The sequence below is a fragment of the Protopterus annectens genome, chromosome 4.part0 (genome assembly GCF_019279795.1).
Source record: "Protopterus annectens isolate FY-2018-M chromosome 4.part0, PAN1.0, whole genome shotgun sequence".
Classification (NCBI taxonomy): domain Eukaryota; kingdom Metazoa; phylum Chordata; order Ceratodontiformes; family Protopteridae; genus Protopterus; species Protopterus annectens.
In genome coordinates this window covers 587,904,282-587,928,323 of record NC_056733.1, presented here as the reverse complement: position 1 = coordinate 587,928,323, position 24,042 = coordinate 587,904,282, and the positions used below count along the sequence as shown (strand labels likewise).

Here is a 24,042-nt window from a genome sequence, read left to right as displayed (position 1 = left end):
TCAAGGAATACAGATTTTTCCTGAAAGGTGGCGATGGAGAAGTATCCCTCCCTTCTGTCTTAATTACAAAATCTCACCAAAAGAAACATTCTCTACAGGGAATCTAGGGGAACCCTTCCCCCTTATCAGAATCGGTATCCTTAGTGAGAGACTCCTGAATGGAGGCAAAGTGCCTCCGTTTGCAGGCATGCTTCTTGTGTACTTCCACAGCAGCTGGTTCCAGGGAAGTAGACAAGGAATCCACATTGTGGACTGTCTTGAGACATCTAGGGGCTGGCTGCCCTGTGGTGGCAGGAGGAGTAGGTAGAGGATTCAAAGAAGTCAAGAAGGGAAGAGGCGATTCAGACTGTGATAAGACACCTGCTGTCTAGATTTAGAGAGGACTCTCTCGACAGTCTCAAAGGCTGAAACTGAAACCTGTCCCAAAGCAAGTCTTGCAGGATTCAAAGACTGACAAGGGCAAGCTCCAAGAATCAATCCGGTTCAGCTCTGAAGCCAACAGTGAGGCTGAGCTATCAACAGCTATAGACCCAAGAGGAAGGAAAGGATCAGAGAACCTCAGAGTCAACCCCAGATCCCTGGCATTGGCATCAACCTCTCAGCTCCAGAACCCATCGAGATCCTTTGGAGTTGACTGGGTCAAACATATTGTTGGAGTCAAAGAAATTCAGTCTTTCAGCTCAGACACAGGTAATCCTTGGGGAACATTGGATCCACAGACACTGGAACCTAAAGTCAGATCGGAGGAAGAGTAATCACCAGAAATGTGGAGGCGATAGTTTCCAGTCTCCCCAAGAGTGGTTGGTGCAGGAGGACTGTCTTCTGAATCTGGGTCCTCAGGAATTTCCTCATCATCCTGTCAAATTCAGGTTTGGTCAGGCTCCTGGATGACCTCATTAAACTAAGAGAAGAGGCCATAGAAGGTGGCCTAGAAATTCAGTGGAATAACCACTATTGGAAGAAGGGAGAATTACACTGGGGACCAACCGTCTCCAGCAAAAAAACTGGATCTGAAAAAAGGCTGCGTTCGGGGATTTGCTTCTGAACAGATCTAAACCAGCAGTCAACTCTGAAGATTTTGTTACCTTTGGAGCTGGACCTGATGGATCTGCCAGATCAGACCTCTCCTTGCTTCTTTCTCTAGATGTTTCGCAGGGATTTTCTCCCATACCATATCCTTATCTATGTCCTTGCCCTTATCATTAATTGTCCCTCCGTTATTTCTGTCTGCTGTTTCCTTGCTAGAGTGAGAAAAAAAGATTTAGAGGGTTTACTTTCCTCTGTGGAGGTAGGGAGAAACATCCTTTGACTGCTGATCAGAAAGAGCTCTGGCCCAGAACACAGGGCACGAAGAGCAATCCTCATGAGGTTAGGAGGCCACCAAACAATATACACACACACACACACACACACACACACACACACACACACACACACACAGTGTGTGCTCTGTGGGGGAATCTTGAGTTCATAAGAAAATGACCTTTTTTAAAGATGGAGGCCTTGTCAGACATGTTAACTATCAGCAAAGTTTAAACAAACAGTAACAATAATAACCAGAATAAAGGGTAACAAGCTACTCCAAAAATACCCAAAGTTAAACCTCACCAAAAAAAATCTCAACACTAGATATCTAAACAGGGAAAGTTAAACAAAAACTTTTTTTTTTTTTTTTTTTTTTTGGTAGGAGGGGAAAAAATACCACAAGACAGTTCCCTCAAAGAAGGAAAAAAGGGCAACAGTACTAACTAAAAGGAAAAAATCTAAACACTATTCAAAAATGCCACTTATCTGACCATGGATCACCGAGTCAAGAAGGTCACGTCTGCAGTGTTTGAGGGGCAAATGAGATCTGAGGTATTCAGTTGAATGATGGGGCATTATAAGTAGGATTAGGAGCCTGATCCTGGAATCCAAAAGTCTACAGCTACCAAGGTCTGATCTGTATGGATCCAATAAACCCATCTGTTGAGGATGGACAGAAAAAAAACATCCTAGCCACACTTTTGACAAATGTATTCACTTTCTGTGCTGTTTGAGCCACCATGAAGCTCTCAGCATTTCATCCCTGCTCTACACTGTAAGCTCTTCATTTCATTTCAACAGTTCTCCTTGACACTTTCACACGAGTGTTGCAATGACCTTGAAAATCAGGACTTCCAGTGTAGCAATCGCTGCTGCACAGAATCAAGAACAAGCCAGTTTCACTGATTCCAATGTTTTGTTCACAATACCATATATATAACCGAAGAAGTTTCTCCCTACCACCAAAGTTAAATGATCTCAGAGCTGGTATTTTTCAGAGAAGCAGGTGTGTGTGGCAGGATAAGGGTCTCTGGAAAATACTTTTTAATAGTTATAGTTAATGCTCAATACTGCCAAGTTTGTTTCAATGAAAGTTTTGCTGACTCTATTACCAACCACCGCCTATCTATGAAGGCAAGGGTTTCAGAGGTATACACTTTTTTCCCCATAACTAACACCATACTCTCTTTTCCGGTATGGAAGGGCACTGGGGCTTTGACTGAAACTGAAGCACTTAGTTGTATCCAGTGAAACCACCACTGGGTATGTACAGAATTATTTTAAGGCTACCGCAAACACTTTTGTATTCTGTAGATTCTATTGTGTTCCTTTTTGATCTGATGGTTGAGGTTCAGTCTTCAATGAAACAGTCTAATTCTTTCTTAACTGCTGTAACCACTATTTCTTGATAAATTTCAGAACTTCAGAGCCAAATGATTTGTGAATTGACGCCTATATATCTACCTCCTAAGGGATCACATGAAGGTCAGCAGCTAAAACAGTGAAATCAAGAGACTGGGAAACCAACTTACTGGACATGGCATCTTTGGACCTATAAGATGACACGGATGCAGTCCTTCATTCCTCAACTGCCTTGTCCTAAGAATCTCTTATCCTTGAGCAATTCTTTATAATCGTGCGTTTTATGGCTTTTCTTGACAGACAAAAACTCTCCAAGACAAGGGACAGCTGCTCCAACTCTGAAGCTTGCTTGAAAGCCTCCAGCTTTTTCAGAGCTAACCAGATATACAGAAAGGCCTCTCAACTTGCATGTTTTCCTCATAAAACCTACACAAATCTGATAGTCTACCTCAACATGGGACTCTCCTAAGCGAAACAAACACTTTAAATATAATTGTAAATCTTTTTATGGGATCTGACTCCATAACAACTTGTCAGGCTTGAACAAAACATACACTGAAAGTTAGCAAAATATTTATATTGAATGCTTTCCCAAACAAAATAAAAGATCTCCACAATGGGGCACTGCAACTGAAACACCAGACCCAAAAGCTGTACCAAGAAACCACAAACTTTCTCACCGATGCTTAGCTTATGCCTACAGCAAGAATGACCTGAAGGTGGTGTGGACACAATGTGCATATTATTCTAGATGCAGTCTTACATTTTTAGATCAAGCTCCCTTTACGTGGAACCTGCTACTACTGTGATTTTGAGTTTGCCCATCACTGGTTGGTTAATGGCACGAACTTAAGACTTATCTTTTAGACATGGCATTCGATGAGGTGGGATGAATATAATGGATAATCTGTTTTATTGCTTTGCTGTATGTATATTTAAGTTTTAATTTATGTTAAAAGTAATTCATTTATACGAGTGTTTTGTGTAAAACACCTAAATTAACCAACTTATACCCTGATGTTATGGAGGGCCAGGCCACTCCCATAAGGTCTGTGGAGCTCTGGGAGTCTGCACGGTTGGTTGCCACTATCTGTCTACTTCGCACATATGAAATACTACCACAATAACTGTCCATACAAAGAACATCAAAGTGTTCTTTCATCTAGAGTGGGGCAACCAGAATTAAACCAGCTTTGTCCTGAATCACCTTCCTCAGCACAATGGGAATTAAAGGCAATGAAGGAATGACATGAAGAAGTTTTTTTTCTCCAAGGGATAAGAAATGCAGTTAACTCAACCAAAAAAAAGTGGAATTTATTACAGAGACAAACAGGAATGGCACCAGAGTACCGTAGAATAAAGACGGTTTGTGGACGACTTTCAGATTTAGTTTCCAAACATGGAGAATAGGCGCAAACCTGTTGACGCAGTTTGCCAAAATGCTCTGAAGTGAAAAAATGCATTAGACAGGGGATGCTCCATGTTGATGACGAATTCTAGATAAATACTACTAACTTGCTTGCTGATGTATAGCACTATTCTGGCAAGTTTCAACTAATTGGAGGAAACCTGAACATAAACTCAACCTGAAGACGTATAAGTAAGGATATAATGGCTAAAATCTCTGATATCAATTTGTCTACCTTTGTCTCTCTTGTCTTAGAATTCTGTGGACTCTCATGAAAACTGTAAACAGTTCCCCAAGACTGGATTGAGAAGACAATGGTTAAAGTTATGGCACCCTTTGGTCCAACAAAGGGCATTCCAGGGTTGACTTTTACCATGTCAACCACTAATGCAATGCTTTATGGAATCAAAGGGACAAAAGTGATTACTGTCTAGAAGGAATTCAGGTGCTAGACCACAGAGTGTATAGGTACTACTGCAGTACATTACTTTCATGGGTACCACTGCCAAAAGAAACATCAGGCCTGACAAGGACATGCAGCAAACAGCTTTCAAAAGGGTCTAGTGATCACGGAGGATAAAACTATAGACTATGAAAAGAGCCCAGGCAGCCCCACCCTCTGATGGGAGAGAGTCTATATCAACTGCTCACCCCCCCCCCACATTTAGGCCCCCCCAGTGCAGGTATACTCATCAAACCCAGCTCATCTGAGGGGCAACAAAGGCTTTATCCATGGGGATGGACAAGTTAGTCTTTTTCTTAACCAATGACAACACGAAGTAAACGGAGCAATTGTTAAACTGAGAAAAAAAGCTTTTAAGTTTGCTAATTTTTTTTTATACTGGCACTACCCTATAATGACCAATGCATGAGAATTCAACTGTATGTTAGAGATCAGTCACTACTGGAAAAAATAACACGACTCAGTATTATTCAAAGCCAGTATTATGAATTTCTGCAGCAATGATACTTAATATCTGCACATACTTATAGAACCACCACATCTCACGACTACAGGGCCAATCACAATCCCTAAAAATTTCAAAGGCAACCACACTGAAAATTACTCACCTGCTGGCACAAGCATAGGAGGTGGACGTGGAGGGATCATAGGTGGTGCAGTTGGTGGCATCGGGACTACATTAATGCGTGGTGCATGCATTGGTGGCATTTGAGTAGGGATAGGTCCATGTGCCAAACGCACCACAGGTGCCATGGGAGGCCTAGGCATAACAGGCATTGTGGGGATGACTGTTGCAGACATTGGAGGCGGCATCTATTGAATGGAAAGGAGTAAGAAAAAAAAAAAAACAAAGTGTTTAGTAATTAAATAATTTCACTTTTTTTTTTTTGACCCGATACTGTGACATTACATTTTTGTACCCAGCCTACTGCCATTCTGTATTACTGAAGAGATACAGTATACATCCAAAAATTAATAAGCAAATAAAAACGAGTTCCGTAAATGCTGTACAAATCAAGTATTCACAAAAGCAAAGCTTTCGGACAAAAAAAATCCTTTTTCAGTACTAAAAACGTTTTAAAACCACAAGTTTCATTTAAAAGTGCTCTCAAAAAATGCAATGTTTAGCCCACCAATCAAGATAAAGAATCAATTAACTTCCTTAAAGTTACAAATAAAATAAAGGTAAAAGTATTCAGGTAAAAAACACAAATAAAACATAAATCTATTTTAAACGCATCTGTATGTTTAATTACAGGTTTCAATTTAACATTTACATTTATAACAAGTTTCTTATCTGCTTGGAGCATAACAATCCATTTATATTTGGACATTTCAAGTCTTTTCTAAATCACCTCTATAACTACCAATAACAGTTTCTATAACTCAATGAAAATATATGCTTATTTTCATTTTCTGTATGATGTTTAGTTAGCTAGGGCATTAGTCTGTATGGATCTGCAAATATCAGATCTATGTTCGATAATACGTTATTTTAACTTTCTACAGGATTCACCTATATAAAAGGCTATACATTTTTTACATGTTGCAAGACAGACAATATTAACCATGTTACAGGTTGCAAAACATTTAAAATAATATTCCTTACGAGTCTGGGGATACACAAAACTATCTTGTGTGCATACCAAGTCACAACAACTGTAACAGAGAAAAATCCTCAATTTAATAACATTAGAAATTGATGGCTTCATGTCCTTGTAGCACAAATGCATCTTGAGGTTAGAACAATTTTTATTTGTAAAATGAGGTTCATCACCAATATACGCTCTCAAATCTGGGTGTGACTAAGATTCCTCAATTTTTAATTATATATTTCACATATCGTAGCGTTGTTGCCTCACAACAAGAGGTTCTCCCATTCGATTCTCGGCTTGGGTTGGGAGTACCTTCTGTGTGGAGTCTGCATGTCCTCCCCATGGTCGAGTGGGCGTTCGAAAGACATGCATTGAATGGGCGTGCCTTCGTTGGGCTGGCAACTCGACACCATAAAAAACAACTGCCAATCATTAGCGGACCGGAATTCCGCTGTGGCGACCCCTAACCGGGAAAAGCCGAAAGACAAACAACAACAACATATCTAGTGTATACATTATATGTGGACAGATGATGTACATTTCTATTTTAAGTATTAGTCACATGTTCATCAGTACTATTATTGACGTTATTAGAAAAATATGTTTTGGTATCAAACATAGATCTGATATTCGCAGATCCATACAAACTAATGCCCTAGCTAATCATACAGAAAATGGGAATGAGCATATATTTTCATCTAGGGTTATAGAAACTGTTGTTGGTAGTCACAGAAGAGGTAATTTACATAACAGACTTGAAATGTCTGAATACAAATGGATTATTATGCTCCAAGCAGAAAAGAAACATGGAATAAATGTAAATGTTGGCCTGAAACCTGCACTTAAATCTATTTTAAACACATGTTTATGTTTAGAGTTTTTTTACTTGAAAAAAGTTACAAATAAAATAAAGTTAAAAAGTAAGAAGTTAACTGATTCTTTATCTTGATTGGTGGGCTAAACATTAAGCTTTTAGAGAGCACTACTTAAATGAAACTTATGGTATTAAAAAAATTTTAGCACTGAAGAAGGATTTTTTTTTACTGAAAGCTTTGCGTCTGTGAATAATTGTTGGTTACTAAATTGATTTGTACATTTGCAGAACTCTTTTTAATTTCTTATTGACTGTTTTGTTTCATGAGATTCTACTTCACCACTGTGCTGGTCCTATTTCTGCTGTAACTTCCAAACATTACCCATGAAAGGAGGCATACTCGTCATTGTTGCGAGTGAGACCCATCTTGCAGAAGCATTCCTGTTTTTATGGTAAAAGAAAAGAAAGAGAAAGCAAATATTGAGACTGTGTGCAGAATTCTGAGGAAATGCTTCAAAGAAATTTGCTTGATGGAGATGAGTTAGCAAATGATAGATTTATAATTACAACCCTTCAGTCGGGAGGGTTGCAGGATGATTTACTTAAAGAAATAGTGGTGCAGAGTGAGCCAGAAAATGAAGATGTTTCCTAGGGGGAAACTATGAAGAAAACACAAAAGAAGGATCAGAGACATTCCTGAAGAATAGCGCTGAGACAGAAAAGAAAACATACATAGATAAAGTAAAAGAAGGCAAAAGTGGAGTTTCTGAAAAGAAGGCAGGTGAAAATGAAAAACAGAAGTATGTGGTAAGGATTCAAAGAAAAGACAAAAGAAATTGACAGGTATGAAGTGTGGGACAATTTAATAGCTCCTTTAGGTGTAAAAGCACATGATGTAAGAGCATTTTTTCTTATTCACAAAGGGACATTTTTCTGACATTTTATCTAATACTGTTTCACAATGGAACATTTTCTTGGAGAATATGAAAAAAAGAAAAACTGTAACCCATTTATGTGCTAAAAGCATTTGTTTGGCCAGCTGAGGTGCAAGTCATTGAGTTTGCCTTCTGGTGGGTTGAAACCCATCTTCTCCCTTCTGGGTTGGTGTGCCCCATTGGCGAGGCTTATACTGAGCTTGTGGTTGTCCTCTGTCCCTTGGGCGCCTGTATTTACCCCTCTGAGGCCTGTCAGTGGCTGGAAAGGACCAATTTTTTGTTGGCCAGTTTCTGCTGAAGCGAGGGGGTTGTACTTGTAGGAAATCTTTGACTGTCTGCATAGATTTCACCTTATCTTCCATTTTCTTTAAAACTTCTTCTGCTTTAATACCAAAAAGAACATCCTGCTGTAAGGGAGCATCTAGTAGTTTTGCTTTAACATGATCAGGCAGACTTTGTTCTTTTAACCAGGCATGCCTACGTATAACTGATCCAGTGACAGCTGCTCTGCAGGAGGCCTCTAAAGAATCAAACCCACAATGCAAGGTATGTTTGCCCACCTGCTCGGTGGCGTGCAACAAATCCTGTACTACTTTCATTTCAGATTGTTGAGGTAAGGTGGTTATCTTTTGTTTTAACTGAGAGATCAGAAATTGCTGATACTTAAGTATATGAAATTGACAGTTTAGTGCTCTCATAGCTAAAGTGGCTGAGGTGTAAACCTTTTTCCCCCATCTGTCTAGTGCTCCTGAATCCCTTTTAGAAGGTACTGGATTTTTAGCCATGGAAGCCTTAGCCCCCTTGGGACCCTGGGAGATAGTCTCTGGGTCAGCTACTGGGCTTTTGTAAAGGAATTTGTGGGAATCAGGTACTCTGTAGTATCTATCAGGCTTGGCCGGGGCAGGAGGGAGAGAGTCAGGGTTGATACTGGATTCTAAGTAGACATCAACCACAATGTCCAAAACAGGAGGGATGGCTAGAGGTCTGTGTTGGGGGAGTAAAAGAAAAGTACAGTTTTGTACCTACCATAAATGTAGATGTTCGAGTGCTAATACAGCTGCAGTAATCACAGATGGGTTTTCAGCCGTCAGGCGGTCCCTCGGTCGGCCGAATTCCAAAGTCTTGGTCCGGCGTCGGTTGTCGTCGCTTACTCTTCTGACGTCAGGAAGGACAGAGTATATAAGACACAGCCGACGCCATGTTCTTCAGTCTTTCTTGCCCCAGATGTCAGGTGCCCCCAAAAGGAAGGCAATACATAAATAAGGCTTATCTACATATACAAGCAATGCAATGTAATGCAAAATCAGTGTAAGCAAGCAAATAAAACATAGCAGGATAACCCAGTCAGGTGGTATGAAGAGGTTGTTAGGCCCCATGCCTTTACCAAGTGGGGAAGGAGGGAGGGAAACCTGTACTGCAGCTGTATTAGCACTCGAACATCTACATTTATGGTAGGTACAAAACTGTACTATGTTCATCGTGCATACAGCTGCAGTAATCACAGATGGGTAGAGTCCCAAAGCTATGCATAGGGTGGTAGGTACTATGAGGAACTGGGTTGAGCCAGAATGCCCTGCAAAACAGCAGTGGCAAAGCCTGCTCTTGTTCTGGAATATAAGGGCAGGTGGTAGTGTTTTGTGAAGGTATGTACAGAACTCCAAGTGGCTGCCTCCAAAATATCCTTAGTAGGAACACCTCTGAGGAAGGCTGTAGAGGTGGCTGTGGTCCTGGTGGAGTGAGATCTGATACCAGTAGGGACAGATTTCCCATGATAGGAATAACAAAACCGTATGCAGTGGCCAATCCACTTGGAAATGGTCTGTTTGGTAACTGGTTTCCCTTGAACCCCTACGGCATAGGACACAAAAAGTTGTTCTGATTTCCTGAAGGACTTTGTTCTGTCCAAATAGTAACGTAGCTGCCTATGGATGTCTAAAGAGTGAAGCAGCCTCTCCCCTTTGTTTTGAGGGTTAGGATAAAAGGTAGGTAGGTGTATGGCTTGATTTAAGGCTACCCTGGATACCACTTTTGGCATAAAAGATGGGTTGGTACGAAGGGAAACCCTGTCCTGATGGAAGATGAGGAAGGGCTGCACCGCCATGAGGGCCTGTAGTTCAGAAACCCTACGAGCTGAAGTGATGGCCAGAAGGAAAGCTGTTTTCCAGGACAAATATTGCAGATCTGTTGAGGCAGCAGGTTCAAAGGGAGGCAATGTTAATTTTTCTAGTATGTAGTTAAGGTCCCAGGTTGGTATTGGTTGCTTCCTTGGAGGTCTTATATTCTTAGCCCCTCTGAGGAACTGTCGTAAGAGTGGGTGAGAGAATAAAGGAGGATCCGTGTTGAATTCTGCAGAAATGGCTGAGGCATGTATTTTTATGGAAGAAAATGAAAGTCCACTGTTCAGCAGTTCAGCTAGGTACTGTAAAACCTGAGGCAAGTTCAATTTTCTAGGGTCCTGGCCTCTTTTCTCATTCCAACAGCAAAACCGCTTCCATTTTGCGGAGTAAGCTTTTCTAGTAGATGGTCTTCTGGCCTCCAAAATGACATCCTGCACCTCCTTGGAGAGTAGGGACTGTTGTGGTGTCAAGGAATTTTCCATGCAGCGAGGTTGAGTGTTTTCAGCTGACTGTGAAGAGTTTTGTAGCTGTTCTGAGTCAGTAAAAGAGGCATTAGAGGCAGGGACCAGGGAGGAGTATGTGTTAGACTCCTCAGGAGTGGATACCAGTGTTGCCTTGGCCAATCTGGAGCAATCAGTATCATCCTCGGTTTGTCTGTTCTTGCTTTCAAAAGCACCTTGGGCAGAAGGGGCAGAGGTGGAAATGCATAAACTGTCCATTTTGTCCAACTGAATGAAAGGGCGTCCACTTTCCAGGCCTTTGGATGAAAGGTCCTTGAACAAAACTTTTTCAGTTGATGGTTCCTGTGGGAGGCAAAAAGATCTATGTCTGGCCTCCCCCACGCTTGGATTATCTCTGTAAACACCTGAGGATGTAACTTCCATTCGTGTGGATCTGTCATATTTCTGCTTAGAGTGTCTGCCAGTGTGTTTTCCAGTCCTGGCAAGTACTGTGCTTGAAGTTCGATTTGTCTTTCCAGAGCCAGGTTCCAAAGAGTCATGGCTAGTCTGCACAAGGGGTATGAATGTGTTCCTCCTTGTTTGTTTATGTACCACATTACTGTGGTGTTGTCTGTTCTTATCAGTAATTGTCCTGGATGCAGGAAGTCCTTGAAAGCTGTAATTGCATTTATTACTGCTAGCATTTCTTTTAGATTGATGTGAAGGTGCTTTTCCTTTTGGGACCATCTGCCCTGAATGCACCTGTCCTTCATGTGCGCCCCCAGGCGTAATCTGAGGCGTCTGTGGTTATGACTTGTTTTGCTTGAGGCTTGCAGAATGGAAGGCCTGTGTTTACTTGACATGCTTGGGCCCACCATAGAAATTCCTTTTGCAAACATGGAATTATTGGTATAATTGCTTCCAAACTGTGACTGTGTTGAGACCATAGATTTTTTAGGTACCATTGAAGTTTCCTCATATGCAGCTTTGCACATGGGATTAGAAGAATGCAAGATGCCATGAATCCCAGAGCCTGCAGGATTTTCCTTGCAGTAAGCCTGGTACTTTTTGCTAGTATTTCGAAGTACTGAGATAGTTGCATTTGTTTTTCTGGCGTAAGATATGCCATCTGGGTGTTTGTGTCCAAGTTGGCACCCAGGAAGGTCATTTTCTGAGATGGTGTTAGCCTTGATTTCTCCTTGTTGATGGTATATCCCAGAGAAAGCAGTAACCGTGTCACATATGCCAGATGTTCCAGTAGTATGCGTTTGCTGTCCGTTTGGATCAGGCAGTCGTCCAGATAAGGGTAAATTTGTATCCCTTGAAGTCTGCAGTAGGCAATCACTGATGCCAGGCACTTGGTGAATACTCTGGGCGCAGTAGATAAGCCAAAGGGCAATGCAGAGAATTGATAGTGGATTGAACCTGCAAGAAATCTGAGGTATCTTCTGCAGCTTTGTCTGATTGGGACATGCAGGTATGCCTCCTTGAGGTCCAATGTTACCAGCCAAAACGCCTTGCCCAGCATGGGAAGAAGTTGCTGTAATGTGAGCATCCTGAATTTTGGTACGAGTAAGAATGTGTTTAGGATGGATAAGTCCAAAATGGGTCTCCAGTCTGTTCCTTTTCTTGGTACCAGAAAAAGCCTTGAATAAAAACCTTGACCTTGTTGGTGTGTAGGTACCTTTTGTATAGCTCTCATGTTTAGGAGCTTTGAAATTTGCAGTTGTGCCTCTGCCCTTTGATTTTGTGGCAGGTTTGGCATGCCTCTCATTTTTGGAAGAGTGTGAAATTGAAATTTGTAGCCTCTGTTTATAATGTCCAGTATCCATTTGTCTGTTGTGACAATATGCCAATTGCTTGCAAATAATGCTAGTTTCCCTCCCAAAGGTGCTGCCAGCTGAGACTTGCTTGGCATGGAAATGAGGGAGTCATTGGGTTTGCTTCCTGTATTGTTGTGCACTGTCTTCACCACCTCTTGGTGCTGGAGATTGCCATTGTCTGCCTCTATATGATCCTTGTGATTGCCCTCTGCCCCTTGTGCGTCTGTATCTACCTCTTTGGGGCTTGTCAGTGGCTGGAAAGGACCAGTTTTTGAAGGCCAATTTCTGCTAAAAGCGGTGGTTGGACCTGTAAGAAAGCCTTGACAGTTTGCATAGATTTGGCTTTTTCTTCCATTTTCCCTAGTATCTCCTCAGCATTAGTACCAAATAGTACATCCTTTTGTAAAGGAGCATCAAGAAGTTTAGCTTTGACATGATCAGGTAAATTTTGTTCCCTAAGCCAGGCATGTCTGCGAATGACTGATCCTGTAGCAGCAGCTCTACTGGAAGCCTCTAGGGCATCATAACCACATTGTAAGGTGTGTTTACCCACTTGCTCCGCACTATGCATCATATCCTGTAACTCTTTTAAATCTGGTTGTTCAGGTTGAGACATTTTGTTCCTTAATTGTGATAACAGGTACTGTTGATATTTAATCATATGAAACTGACAGTTTAAGGCCCTCATGGCTAGGGTGGCCGAGGTATATACCTTTTTACCCCACCTTTCTAGAGATCTGGATTCCCTTTCTGCAGGGAGTGGATTCTTGGCAGTGGAGGCCTTTAATCCTTTGGGCCCTTGTGAAATGGTTTCAGGGTCAGCATTATGGCCTTTGTAGAGAAATTGGTGAGAGCTGGGTACTCTGTAATACCCATCAGGTTTTACTGGTGCAGGAGGCAGAGAATCAGGGTTAAGGCAAGCCTCCGAATAGACATCATCCAGTACATCCAAAACAGGGGGTATAGCCAAAGGTCTGTGCTGAGGTAACCAAAGAAATTCCCTAAGTCTTTTCTTGGAATCTGAAAAGTCTTGGCCTTCCCAATGGAAGTGTTCCCTCAAAGTGTGCAAGGTTTCCCCAAAAGAAAAATCCTCAGGAGGGCTACAGAAGGGATGGACTGTTCTGCATCGAATCCTCAAAAGGGGAGTAAGAGTGTTCCTCTGCATCAGAATGTTCTGATAAAATGGATCCCTGATCAGAAGAGGGAGATTCTTCCTCCACTCTGGGTCTCTTGTCAGGAGGGGGCTGAGAACCTCTGATAAGAGTAATTAAATCCTCAGCCATTTTAAGCATCTGTTTCTTAGGCATGGGTCCAGGAGATGGGCCTTGTGCAACAGGCCTCGTGGTATGCCTGGCTGCTTTGGATTTAGTAAAAGCCTTTATTGAAAAGGAAGATGAAGGCCTAAATACACCACAGGTGGAGGTGGACCTGTCCACATTAGTAGGCTCGACATTAGCAGGGGCTTCGGTTGTAGTCTGGGAAAGGGCCGAGGACCCAGCGGTCTCGGGTACAGAGGACACCGCCAAAGGAGTGTCGTCGGTAGTCAGGGACTGCAAAGGCGTCTCGCTGAGAACCGGACCACGTGTAGCCTGTTTTGGCGTGGTGTCGGCGGGGACCGCGGGTCTCGCGTGTCGGTCCTTTTCCTTGTGTTTTTTGGACAAAACGGTAGTCGGAGTGTCCAACGACATTTTATAATCAAAAGCTTTATCAAAGTAGTGTTGGGCGAACTCCGCCCGACACTTGATAGTGCGTTTATTGAAGGTAGCGCAAAAGCGACAGCCCGAGACGTCGTGGTCTGGGCCCAAACAGGGTATGCAAAGGGAATGGAAATCCTTATGCGGTATTTGCTTCCCACAAGCAATACAATTATTAACTTTTTCTGACATCGGTCTGAGGCAAGAAAAGGTTCCCCAACGGGGTACTTAGCTTTAAGAAGACTTCGGTTCCAATTTTTTCGTAATTCAGGAGCTGGCCGACCGGCACTTGCGAACTGCTTCTGCTTCGGGCACCGCGCGGCAAAAAAGACTGGAGAACATGGCGTCGGCTGTGTCTTACATACTCTGGCCTTCCTGACATCAGAAGAGTAAGCGACGACAACCGACGCCGGACCAAGACTTTGGAATTCGGCCGACCGAGGGACCGCCTGACGGCTGAAAACCCATCTGTGATTACTGCAGCTGTATGCACGATGAACATCTCTCTCATCCTTTTCTTGGAATCAGAGTAATCCTGACCTTCCCAGTGAAAATGTTCCCTCATAGTGTGTAAAGTTTCCCCAAAAGAGTAATCTTCTGGAGGAGAAGCTGAGGGAATAGAGTCCTTAGCATCAGAATCTTCATAAGGAGAGAAGGAATAGTCTTGGTCCTCAGAGGAATCCGAAGAAATAGACAGTTGTTCAGAGGAAGCAGAATCTTCCTCTTGTCTAGGCCTTTTGTCAGGAGGAGGCTGTGAACCCCTGATAAGAGAAAACAAATCTTCAGCCATTTTGAGCATCTGTTTCTTAGGCATAGGGCCTTGAACAAGAGACTGAAGTGAAGCCTTTTTCGATTTAGAAGGAGTCTTCGACTTGGAAAACGTTTTGACTGTAAGAGTCGTCGGTCTGAAAACGCCTTCAGAAACCGATGGCGTTTCAGAAGTACCGACGTCCTTGGAAGGTAAATCATCGGAAGGGCCTGAAGTAAAAGGCTGCGTCGGCCTAGTACATTCCGTCAAAATATCTGTAGCGGTCTCGGGTTCCAGGACTGCGGTAGTCAGAGGCTGCGGAGCCTCACTGATAACCGGAGAACCAGAGACTGGATCAACCGAGGCCTCGGAACCGGGCTTAGGCCTGGGCTGTCGGGCCCTTGTCCCTGTGCTTTTTGTGCACGCCGGTAGTCGGTAGCTCCGACGGCATGTTATAGTTAAATTTTCTACCAAAAAAGTGTCGTGCGAAATCAAATAGTCTTTTAATAGTACGTTTATTAAATCTAGCACAAAAACAACAAGTGACGTCGTGATCAGGGCCTAGGCAAGGTATGCAATAAGAATGAAAATCCTTATGAGGTATTTGCTTCCCACAAGAAATACAATTGTTAACTTTTTCTGACATCGGTCTGAGGCAAGAAAAGTTTCCCCAACGGGGTACTTAGCTTTATAGAAGACTTCGGTCTGAAATTCAAATTCGAAAATCTCAGGAGACGGCCGACCGGTACTTGCGGACTGCTTCTGCTTCGGGCACCGTGCAGCAAGAAAGACTGAAGAAAATGGCGGCGGTTGCAATATATGCACCCCTGGCGCACTGACGTCAGGGATGAGGCAACAGCAACCGACGTCGGACCAAGACCTTGGAAATCCGGCCGACTGCGGGACCGCCTGACGACAGGATAACCCAAGTGTGATGACTGCAGCAGGGTAACACGATGAACATCTGTACTATGTTCATCATGTTACCTTGCTGCAGTCATCACACTTGGGTTGAATCCCAAAGCTAAGGATGGGAAGTGGAGTTAAACAGGGTTAGAAGAAGCTAGTAGGCCCTGCAAAACTGCAGTGGCAAAACCAGCTCTAGTCTTAGAATATAGAGGTAAGTGATAGTGTTTGGTGAAGGTGTGCACTGAACTCCAAGTTGTAGCTTCCAGAATATCCTTGGTTGGCACTCCCCTGAGAAAGGCTGCTGATGTAGCTGTAGCCCTGGTGAAAGGCTGCTGATGTAGCTGTAGCCCTGGTGGAGTGGGACCTAATGTTAGCAGGTACCTGTTTCCCATGATGCATGTAGCAGAAACGTATGCAATGCCCTATCCATTTCGAAATAGTCTGTTTTGAGATAGCTTTTCCTTGTGATCCTGTAGCATAGGCTACAAAGAGCTGGTCAGTTTTTCTGAAAGCCTCAGTTTTATCCAAGTAGTAATGTAATTGCCTGTGAATGTCCAAAGAGTGCAGGAGTCTTTCTCCTTTGTTCTGGGGATTTGGGAAAAAGTTGGGCAAATGAATGGTTTGGTTTAGGGCCACACTGGATACCACCTTTGGCATAAAGGAAGGGTTAGTTCGTAGAGAGAGACTGTCTTGATGAAAAAAGAGGAAAGGCTCCACTGCCATTAGTGCCTGTAGCTCTGAGACTCTTCTAGCTGACGTTATTGCTAGTAGCAGGGCAGTTTTCCATGAAAGAAATTTTAAATCAGCTGAAAAAGCTGGTTCAAAGGGCGGCAGTGTAAGCTTTTCCAGAACAAAGTTGAGATCCCAAGTAGGTGCTGGTGCTCTCCTTGGCGGTTTTATGTTCTTAGCCCCTCTGAGGTACTGTCTTAGGAGTGGATGTGAGAATAAAGGAGGATCCATGTTGTAATGAGCTGAAATTGCTGCGGCGTGGATCTTAATAGATGAAAAGGAAAGTCCTTTGTGCAACATCTCAGTTAAATATTGTAGAATCTGAGGAATGTTTGGATTAAGGGGATTTTGGCCTTTAGCCTGGTTCCAGGCGCAAAATCTTTTCCATTTGTCTGAATAGGTTTTCCTGGTGCTGGGCCTCCTGGCATCCAGAATGACATCCATAACAGCTTTGGATAGAGGTGTTGGCTGGTTGTTTAGGTAATTTGCCATGCAGCCAGTAGAATCTGATTGTCTTGCTGGGTGAGCAGGTGAGGAATTTGTGGTAAAATCCATGGTGGGCCGTGCACGGGCCATGTTTCTTAGGATTGGATACCAATGCTGGCGTGGCCAGTCTGGTGCAATGAGTATCATTTGTGGCCTCTCTAATCTGACTTTCAGCAGTACCTTTGCTAGAAGAGGCAGTGGAGGAAAGGCATACACTGTTAATGTTTTCCAACTGAATGAGAGGGCATCCACTTTCCAAGCTTGTGGATGGAATGTCCTTGTGCAAAATTTTTGAAGTTGGTAGTTTTGGGGGCTTCCAAACAGATCTATGTCTGGGCGTCCCCATTTTTGAGCTATCATTGCAAATACTTGTGGATCTAGTTTCCACTCGTGTGGATCCATGATGTTTCTGCTTAGGTCGTCTGCCAATGTGTTTTGCTTTCCTGGCAGGAATTGTGCTTGTAAATGAACCTGGTAAGACAGTGCGGTGTTCCACATGGTCATTGCTTGCCTGCATAGAGGATAGGAATGTGTGCCCCCTTGCTTGTTTATGTACCACATTACTGTGGTATTGTCCGTCTTTATTATTAGTTGTCCTGGGTGCAAGAGGTCCTTGAAAGCTGTTAGGGCATTCTGTACTGCTAGCATTTCTTTTTGATTGATATGCAGATGCCTCTGATCTGTAGTCCATTTTCCCTGAATGCACTGTCCTGCCATGTGTGCTCCCCAGGCACAGTCCGATGCATCTGTTGTCATAGTTTGCCTGGCTGTGGGTAAGGTGAAAGGCTGACCCTTGTTGAGGTGACATGCCTGTGCCCACCATAGAAACTCCTGTTGAAGGCAGGGAATGAGTGGTATCATTGTTTCCAAGCTGTGGCTGTGCTGAGTCCAAACGCTTTTCAGGTACCATTGTAATTTCCTCATATGCAGTTTTGCAAATGGTATTAGTAGTATGCAAGATGCCATGAATCCCAAGGCCTGCAGAAATTTTCTTGCAGGGAGTTGGGTCTTTGTTGCCATTATTTTGAAATATTGAGTCAGCTGTTGTTGCTTGTCTGTGAGATAAGCCATCTGGGCTGTTGTATTCAAGCTGGCACCCAGGAATATTATGTTTTGTGAGGGCACTAGTTTGGATTTCTTTTCGTTTACTGTGTACCCTAGGCAACTTAGAAGGTGTTTGACAAATGCCAGATGCTTTAAAAGAATGTCCTTGCTTTCTGCTTGAATAAGGCAGTCGTCCAGGTATGGGTATATTTGAATTCCTCTTTGTCTGCAGTATGCAATTACTGGTGCCAGGCATTTTGTGAAGACCCTGGGCGCAGTAGATAAGCCAAAGGGCAGTGCAGAGAATTGATAATGCGTTGAACCTGCAATGAAGCGGAGGTATCTTCTGCAATTTTGTCTGATAGGGACATGCAGGTATGCCTCCTTGAGGTCCAACGTTACTAGCCAAACATTCTTGCCCAGCATGGGAAGAAGCTGCTGTAGTGTTAGCATCTTGAATTTTGGTACTTGCAGACAGGTGTTCAGAATTGAAAGATCCAGAATGGGTCTCCATGCTTTGTCCTTTCTTGGGACTAGAAAGGGTCTTGAGTAAAATCCTTGTCCTTGCTCCTGTGTAGGTACCTGTTGAATGGCTCTCATGTCCATGAGAGCTGTAATTTGATTTTGTGCCTCTGCCCATTGATTTGGTGGCAGGTTTGGCATTCCTTTTATCCTTGGTAAGGTATGAAAGTGGAATCTGTATCCTTGAGAGACAATGTTTAGGACCCATTTGTCTTTTGTGATGATGTGCCAGTTGTCTGCAAAAAATGTTAATTTTCCTTCCAAGGGAGCTGCCATGAGAGATTTGCTTGGTAGTTTGAGGATTGAGTCATTGTGTTTGTCTTCTGTTAGCTTGGGGCCTGTCTTCTCCTCCTTTCTGGGTAGCAGTACCCCACTGGCGAGGTTTGTAAGGGCCTTGTGACTGACCTCTGCCTCTTGGGCATCTGTATTTGCCCCTCTGCGATCTGTCAGAAGCTGGAAAGGACCAGTTTTTTGTTGGCCAATTTCTGCTGAAACGAGGGGGTTGTACCTGTAAAAAATCCTTGACCGTCTGCATAGACTTTGCCTTATCCTCCATTTTCTTTAAAACCTCTTCTGCTTTGACACCAAATAATACATCCTGCTGTAAAGGTGCATCCAATAATTTGCTTTAACATGATCAGGAAGGGTTTGTTCTTTTAACCAAGCATGTCTACGTATGACAGAGCCAGTAACAGCTGCTCTACAGGAATCTTCCAAAGAATCAAATCCCCTTTGTAAAGTATGTTTGCCCACCTGTTCAGCTGCATGCAACAGATCCTGCATTTCCTTGAAGTCTGACTGTTCAGTATGTGTGCTCATTTTTTGTTTTAATTGAGACATTAGGAATTGCTGATATTTCAGCATGTGAAACTGACAATTTAATGCTCTCATAGCCAGAGTTGCTGAGGTGTATATTTTCTTTCCCCATCTATCTAGGGCTCTGGAATCCCTTTCAGAGGGCACAGGATTTTTAGCCATAGAAGCTTTAGCTCCCTTAGGACCCTGGGAAATTGTTTCTGGGTCAGCCACAGGGCTTTTATAAAGGAATTTGTGAGAGTCAGGTACTCTTGTAGTATCTGTCTGGTTTGGCTGGAGCAGGAGATAGAGAGTCTGGATTTAAACTAGACTACAAGTAAACAACATCCACAATATCTAAAACTGGAGGGATAGCAAGAGGTCTGTGCTGGGGTAGTAAAAGGAACTCTCGGAGCCTTTTCTTAGAATCAGAGTAGTCCTGGCCTTCCCAGTGGAAATGTTCCCTCATGGTATGTAAAGTTTCCCCAAAGGAGTAGTCTTCAGGGAGAGATGCTGAGGGAATAGAGTCTTCAGCATCAGAGTCTTCATAAGGTGGAAAAGTGTAATCCTGTTCCTCAGAAGAATCTGAGGAAATTGAAACCTGGTCAGAGGAAGCATAATCCTCCTCTTGTCTTGGTCTTTTATCAGGAGGGGGATGGGAACCCCTGATTAGGGTAATCAAATCTTCAGCCATCTTAAGCATATTTCTTAGGCATGGTGCCTTGAACTGTAGACTGATGTACAGTCTTCTTAGGTTTTAAATGTGTTTTAAGCTTAGCATAAGATTTAATGGTGAGTGTAGTCGGTCTGAAGACACCTTCTGCAACCGAAGGTGTTTTCCACTGCACCGGTGTCTACTTCTGCTCCGGTGTCGGAAGATGGCTGCGTCGGCCTAGTAGAGTCCGCTTGAGAATCCACAGCTGTCTGGGGTTCCAGTTCTGCAGTAGTCAGGGGCTGCGTAGGCGCCTCACTGAAAACCAGAGAACCGGCGACAGGCCCAGCAGAGGCCTCAGAGTCTGGCTTGTTCCTAGGCTGCCTGTCCTTATCCTTGCGTTTTTTATGTATGCCGGTCGTCAGCTGCTCCGACGGCATGATATAATTAAATTTCCTACCAAAGTAATGTTGTGTGAAGTCAAAACGTCGTTTGATAGTTCGTTTATTAAACCTAGCACAAAACCGACAACCTGTGATGTCGTGGTCTGGGCCTAGGCAAGAAATACAATAGGAATGGAAATCCTTATGAGGTATTTGCTTCCCACAAGAAATGCAATTGTTAACTTTTTCTGACATCGGACTGAGGCAAGAAAAGGTTCCCCAATGGGGTACTTAGCTTTATTGAAGACTTCTGACTGAAATTCGAATCGAAAATCTCAGGTGACGGCCGACCAGCACTTGCGAACTGCTTCTGCTTCGGGCACCGCGCGGCAAGAAAGACTCAAGAAAATGGCGTCGGATGCCTCTTATACACTGATGCCCTGGCGCACTGATGTCAGGGAAGAAGCTACAGCAACCGATGCCGGACCAAGACTTTGGAATTCAGGCCGACTGCGGGACCGCCTGACGGCAGGATAACCCGAGTGTGATGACTGCAGCAGGGTAACATGATGAACATCTGCAATGGCAAAGCCTGCTCTGGACTTAGAGTAAAGAGGTAAATGGTAGTGCTTTGTGAAGGTGTGCAATGAACTCCAAGTTGCAGCCTCTAAGATATCTTTGGTTGGTACTCCTCTGAGGAAGGCTGCTGAAGTGGCTGCTGCTCTGGGGGAATGAGGCCTAATGCCCTTAGGCACTGATTTGCCATGTTGAAAATAGCAGAAATGGATGCAATGGCCTATCTATTTAAAAATAGTCTCTTGAGATAGCCTTTCCTTGTGATCCTGCAGCATATGACACTAAAAGTTGCTCAGTCTTTCTGAAAGCTTTAGTTCTGTCCAAGTAGAAGCGTAACTGCCTGTGTATGTCCAAAGAAGGCAGAATTTTCTCACCGTTGTTCTGTGGATTAGGATAAAAGGTTGGCAAGTGAATGGTTTGGTTAAGGGCCACATGGGACACCACCTTAGGCATAAATGTAGGGTTTGTCCTCAGAGAAACCCTGTCTGGATGAAAGGTTCCACAGCCATGAGTGCTTGTAACTCCAAGACTCGCCTTGCAGAGGTTATTGCTAGGAGCAGAGCTGTTTTCCAGGATAAGAATTTTATATCTGCTGTTGATGCTGGCTCGAAAGGAGGCAGTGTGAGTTTTTCCAAAACATAATTGAGGTCCCAGGCCAGAATTGGTTCTCTCCTTGGAGGCCTAATGTTTTTGGCCCCTCTGAGGTACTACCTTATTAAAGGATGAGAAAAGATAGGTGGTTCCGTATTGTAATGGGCTGAAATGGCAGAGGCATGAATCTTAACTGATGAGAAGGAAAGGCCTTTGCTCAGCATCTCAGTTAGGTATTGTAAAATCTGAGGGATATTTGGTACACACGTGTCAATGCCTTGTTCCTGGTTCCAAGCACAGAATCTCTTCCATTTTTCTGCATAAGATTTTCTGGTGCTGGGCCTCCTGGCCTCCAAGGTAACATCCATAACAGCTTTTGAAAGAGAAGTGTTTTGAATGGCTACATTATCCGCCATGCTTCCAGATTTAAGGTCCTGAGTTGGCTGTGCAGGATCTGATTGTTTTGTTGGGTCAGCAAGTGAGAAGTTTGAGGCAATATCCATGCTGGACCTTAAGACAAGCTCTTTAGGATTGGGTACCAGTGCTGGCGTGGCCAGTCTGGTGCAATCAGTATCATTTTTGGCTTCTCTTGTCTGACCTTTAGGAGTACCCTGGGAAGGAGAGACAGTGGGGGAAAAGCATATACCGTTAGATTTTTCCAGCTGAAGGATAGGGCGTCCACTTTCCATGCTTGCTTGTAATAAATCCTTGTGCAAAATCTCTGCAATTGGCAGTTGTGAGGGGAAGCAAATAGATCTATGTCTGGGCATCCCCATTTCCTTATTTTCCTGCTGAAGACTTGTGGATCCAGTTTCCATTTGTGGAGATCCATGAGGTTTCTGCTTAGTTCGTCTGCCTGAGTATTTGTTTTTCCTGGCAGAAATTGTGCTTGCAGGTGAATCTGAAAAGCCAATGCTGTGTCCCATAAGGTCATTGCTTGTCTGCAGAGGGGGTAGGAATGTGTACCTCCCTGCTTGTTTATGTACCACATGACCGTGGTGTTGTGTGTCTTTATCAATAACTGTCCTGGATAAAGCAGGTCCTTGAAAGCTGTCAGGGCATTTTGAACAGCTAGCATCTCTTTTTGATTGATGTGAAGATGCATCTGGTTTGCAGGCCATGTGCCCTGAATACATTTTCCTGCCATATGGGCCCCCCAGGCATAATCTGATGCATCCGTTGTCAGTGTCTGTCTGGCTATGGGTAAACTGAATGGCAGACCCTTGTTGTGGTGACAAGCTTCTGCCCACCATCGAAACTCCTGTTGCAGGCAGGGAATGAGTGCAATCACTGTCTCCAGGCTGTGGCAATGCTGAGTCCAAACACTTTTTAGGTACCATTGTAGTTTCCTCATATGCAGTCTGGCATATGGAATTAGTAGAATGCAAGATGCCATGAAACCAAAGGCCTGCAGGATTTTCCTTGCAGATAAGTGGGTTTTTGTTGCCAATTTCTTGAAGTAAGTAGTCAGATGTTTTTGTTTGTCTGGCGTGAGATAAGCCATATGGGCAGCTGTATTTAAGCTTGCACCCAGGAATATTATCTCTTGAGAGGGTACTACTTTTGATTTCTTTTCATTTACTGTGTACCCTAGGCTAATTAGTAATCTTTTTACAAACGCCAGATGCTTCAGAAGAATGTCTTTGTTCTCTGCTTGAATTAGGCAGTCGTCCAAGTAGGGATATATTTGAATTCCTTTTTGTCTGCAAAATGCAATTACTGGTGCCAGGCATTTTGTGAAGACCCTGGGCGCAGTAGATAAGCCAAAGGGCAGTGCAGAGAATTGGTAATGCATTGAGTCAGCTATGAATCTGAGGTATCTTCTGCATGATTGTCTGATTGGGACATGCAGGTATGCCTCTTTTAGGTCCAAAGGTACGAGCCAAGCCTTCTTGCCCAGCATGGGCAGTAGCTGCTGTAGAGTCAACATCTTGAATTTTGGAACTTCCAGAAAAGTACAGTTGTGTACACCTACCATAAATGTAGATGTTCGAGTGTCTTCACTGTTGCAGTCATGACTGTAGGGTTCTCCCCTGCCAGCAGGCAGCCCTCGGTCGGCCAGAATCCCAAAGTCTGGGTCCGGCGTCGGCTGTTCAACCATGCTCCCTGACGTCATAGCACCAGGAGTACAAAGCTGACAGCCGACGCCATCTTCTCCAGTTTTTCTTGCCCCAGATGTCAGGAGTCCCAAAATAAAAAAGGTCCCATAACCTTTGCAAATACACCTCAGAAGAATGGTGAAAAAAGGAAATACACAAAAGTAAAAATAAGAGGGGACAGGAGGGAGGGAAACCCAGACTGCAACAGTGAAGACTCTCGAACGTCTACATTTATGGTAGGTGCACAGAACTGTACTATGTTCATTGTGTTTCACTGTTGCAGTCATGACTGTAGGGTAGAATCCCAAAGCTGAAAGAAAGGCAGGTGGTCATAAAAAGGAAGGGGCGGCTAAAAGGCCCTGCAAGACTGCAGAGGCAAAGCCTGCCCTAGACTTAGAGTAGATAGGTAGATTGTAGTGCTTAGAAAATGTATGCACTGAACTCCAAGTTGCAGCTTCCAAAATGTCCTTGGTAGGAACTCCCCTGAGGAAGGCTGCAGAAGTGGCAGCAGCTCTGGTGGAATGAGTCCGTATACACCCTGGGATTTGCTTT

The 24,042-nt window shown here is 43.6% G+C and overlaps 1 protein-coding gene across 1 annotated transcript in view; it reads right to left on the bottom strand.

The window, feature by feature from the left end:
* SF3A1 (splicing factor 3a subunit 1) overlaps positions 1 to 24,042 on the bottom strand; it is a gene marked incomplete in the record, with an annotated part of 443,164 nt that overhangs the window by 210,628 nt on the left and 208,494 nt on the right. Inside the window, 1 exon segment of the mRNA XM_044068523.1 lies at positions 5,147 to 5,351. Coding sequence (XP_043924458.1) covers positions 5,147 to 5,351 — 205 coding nt within the window.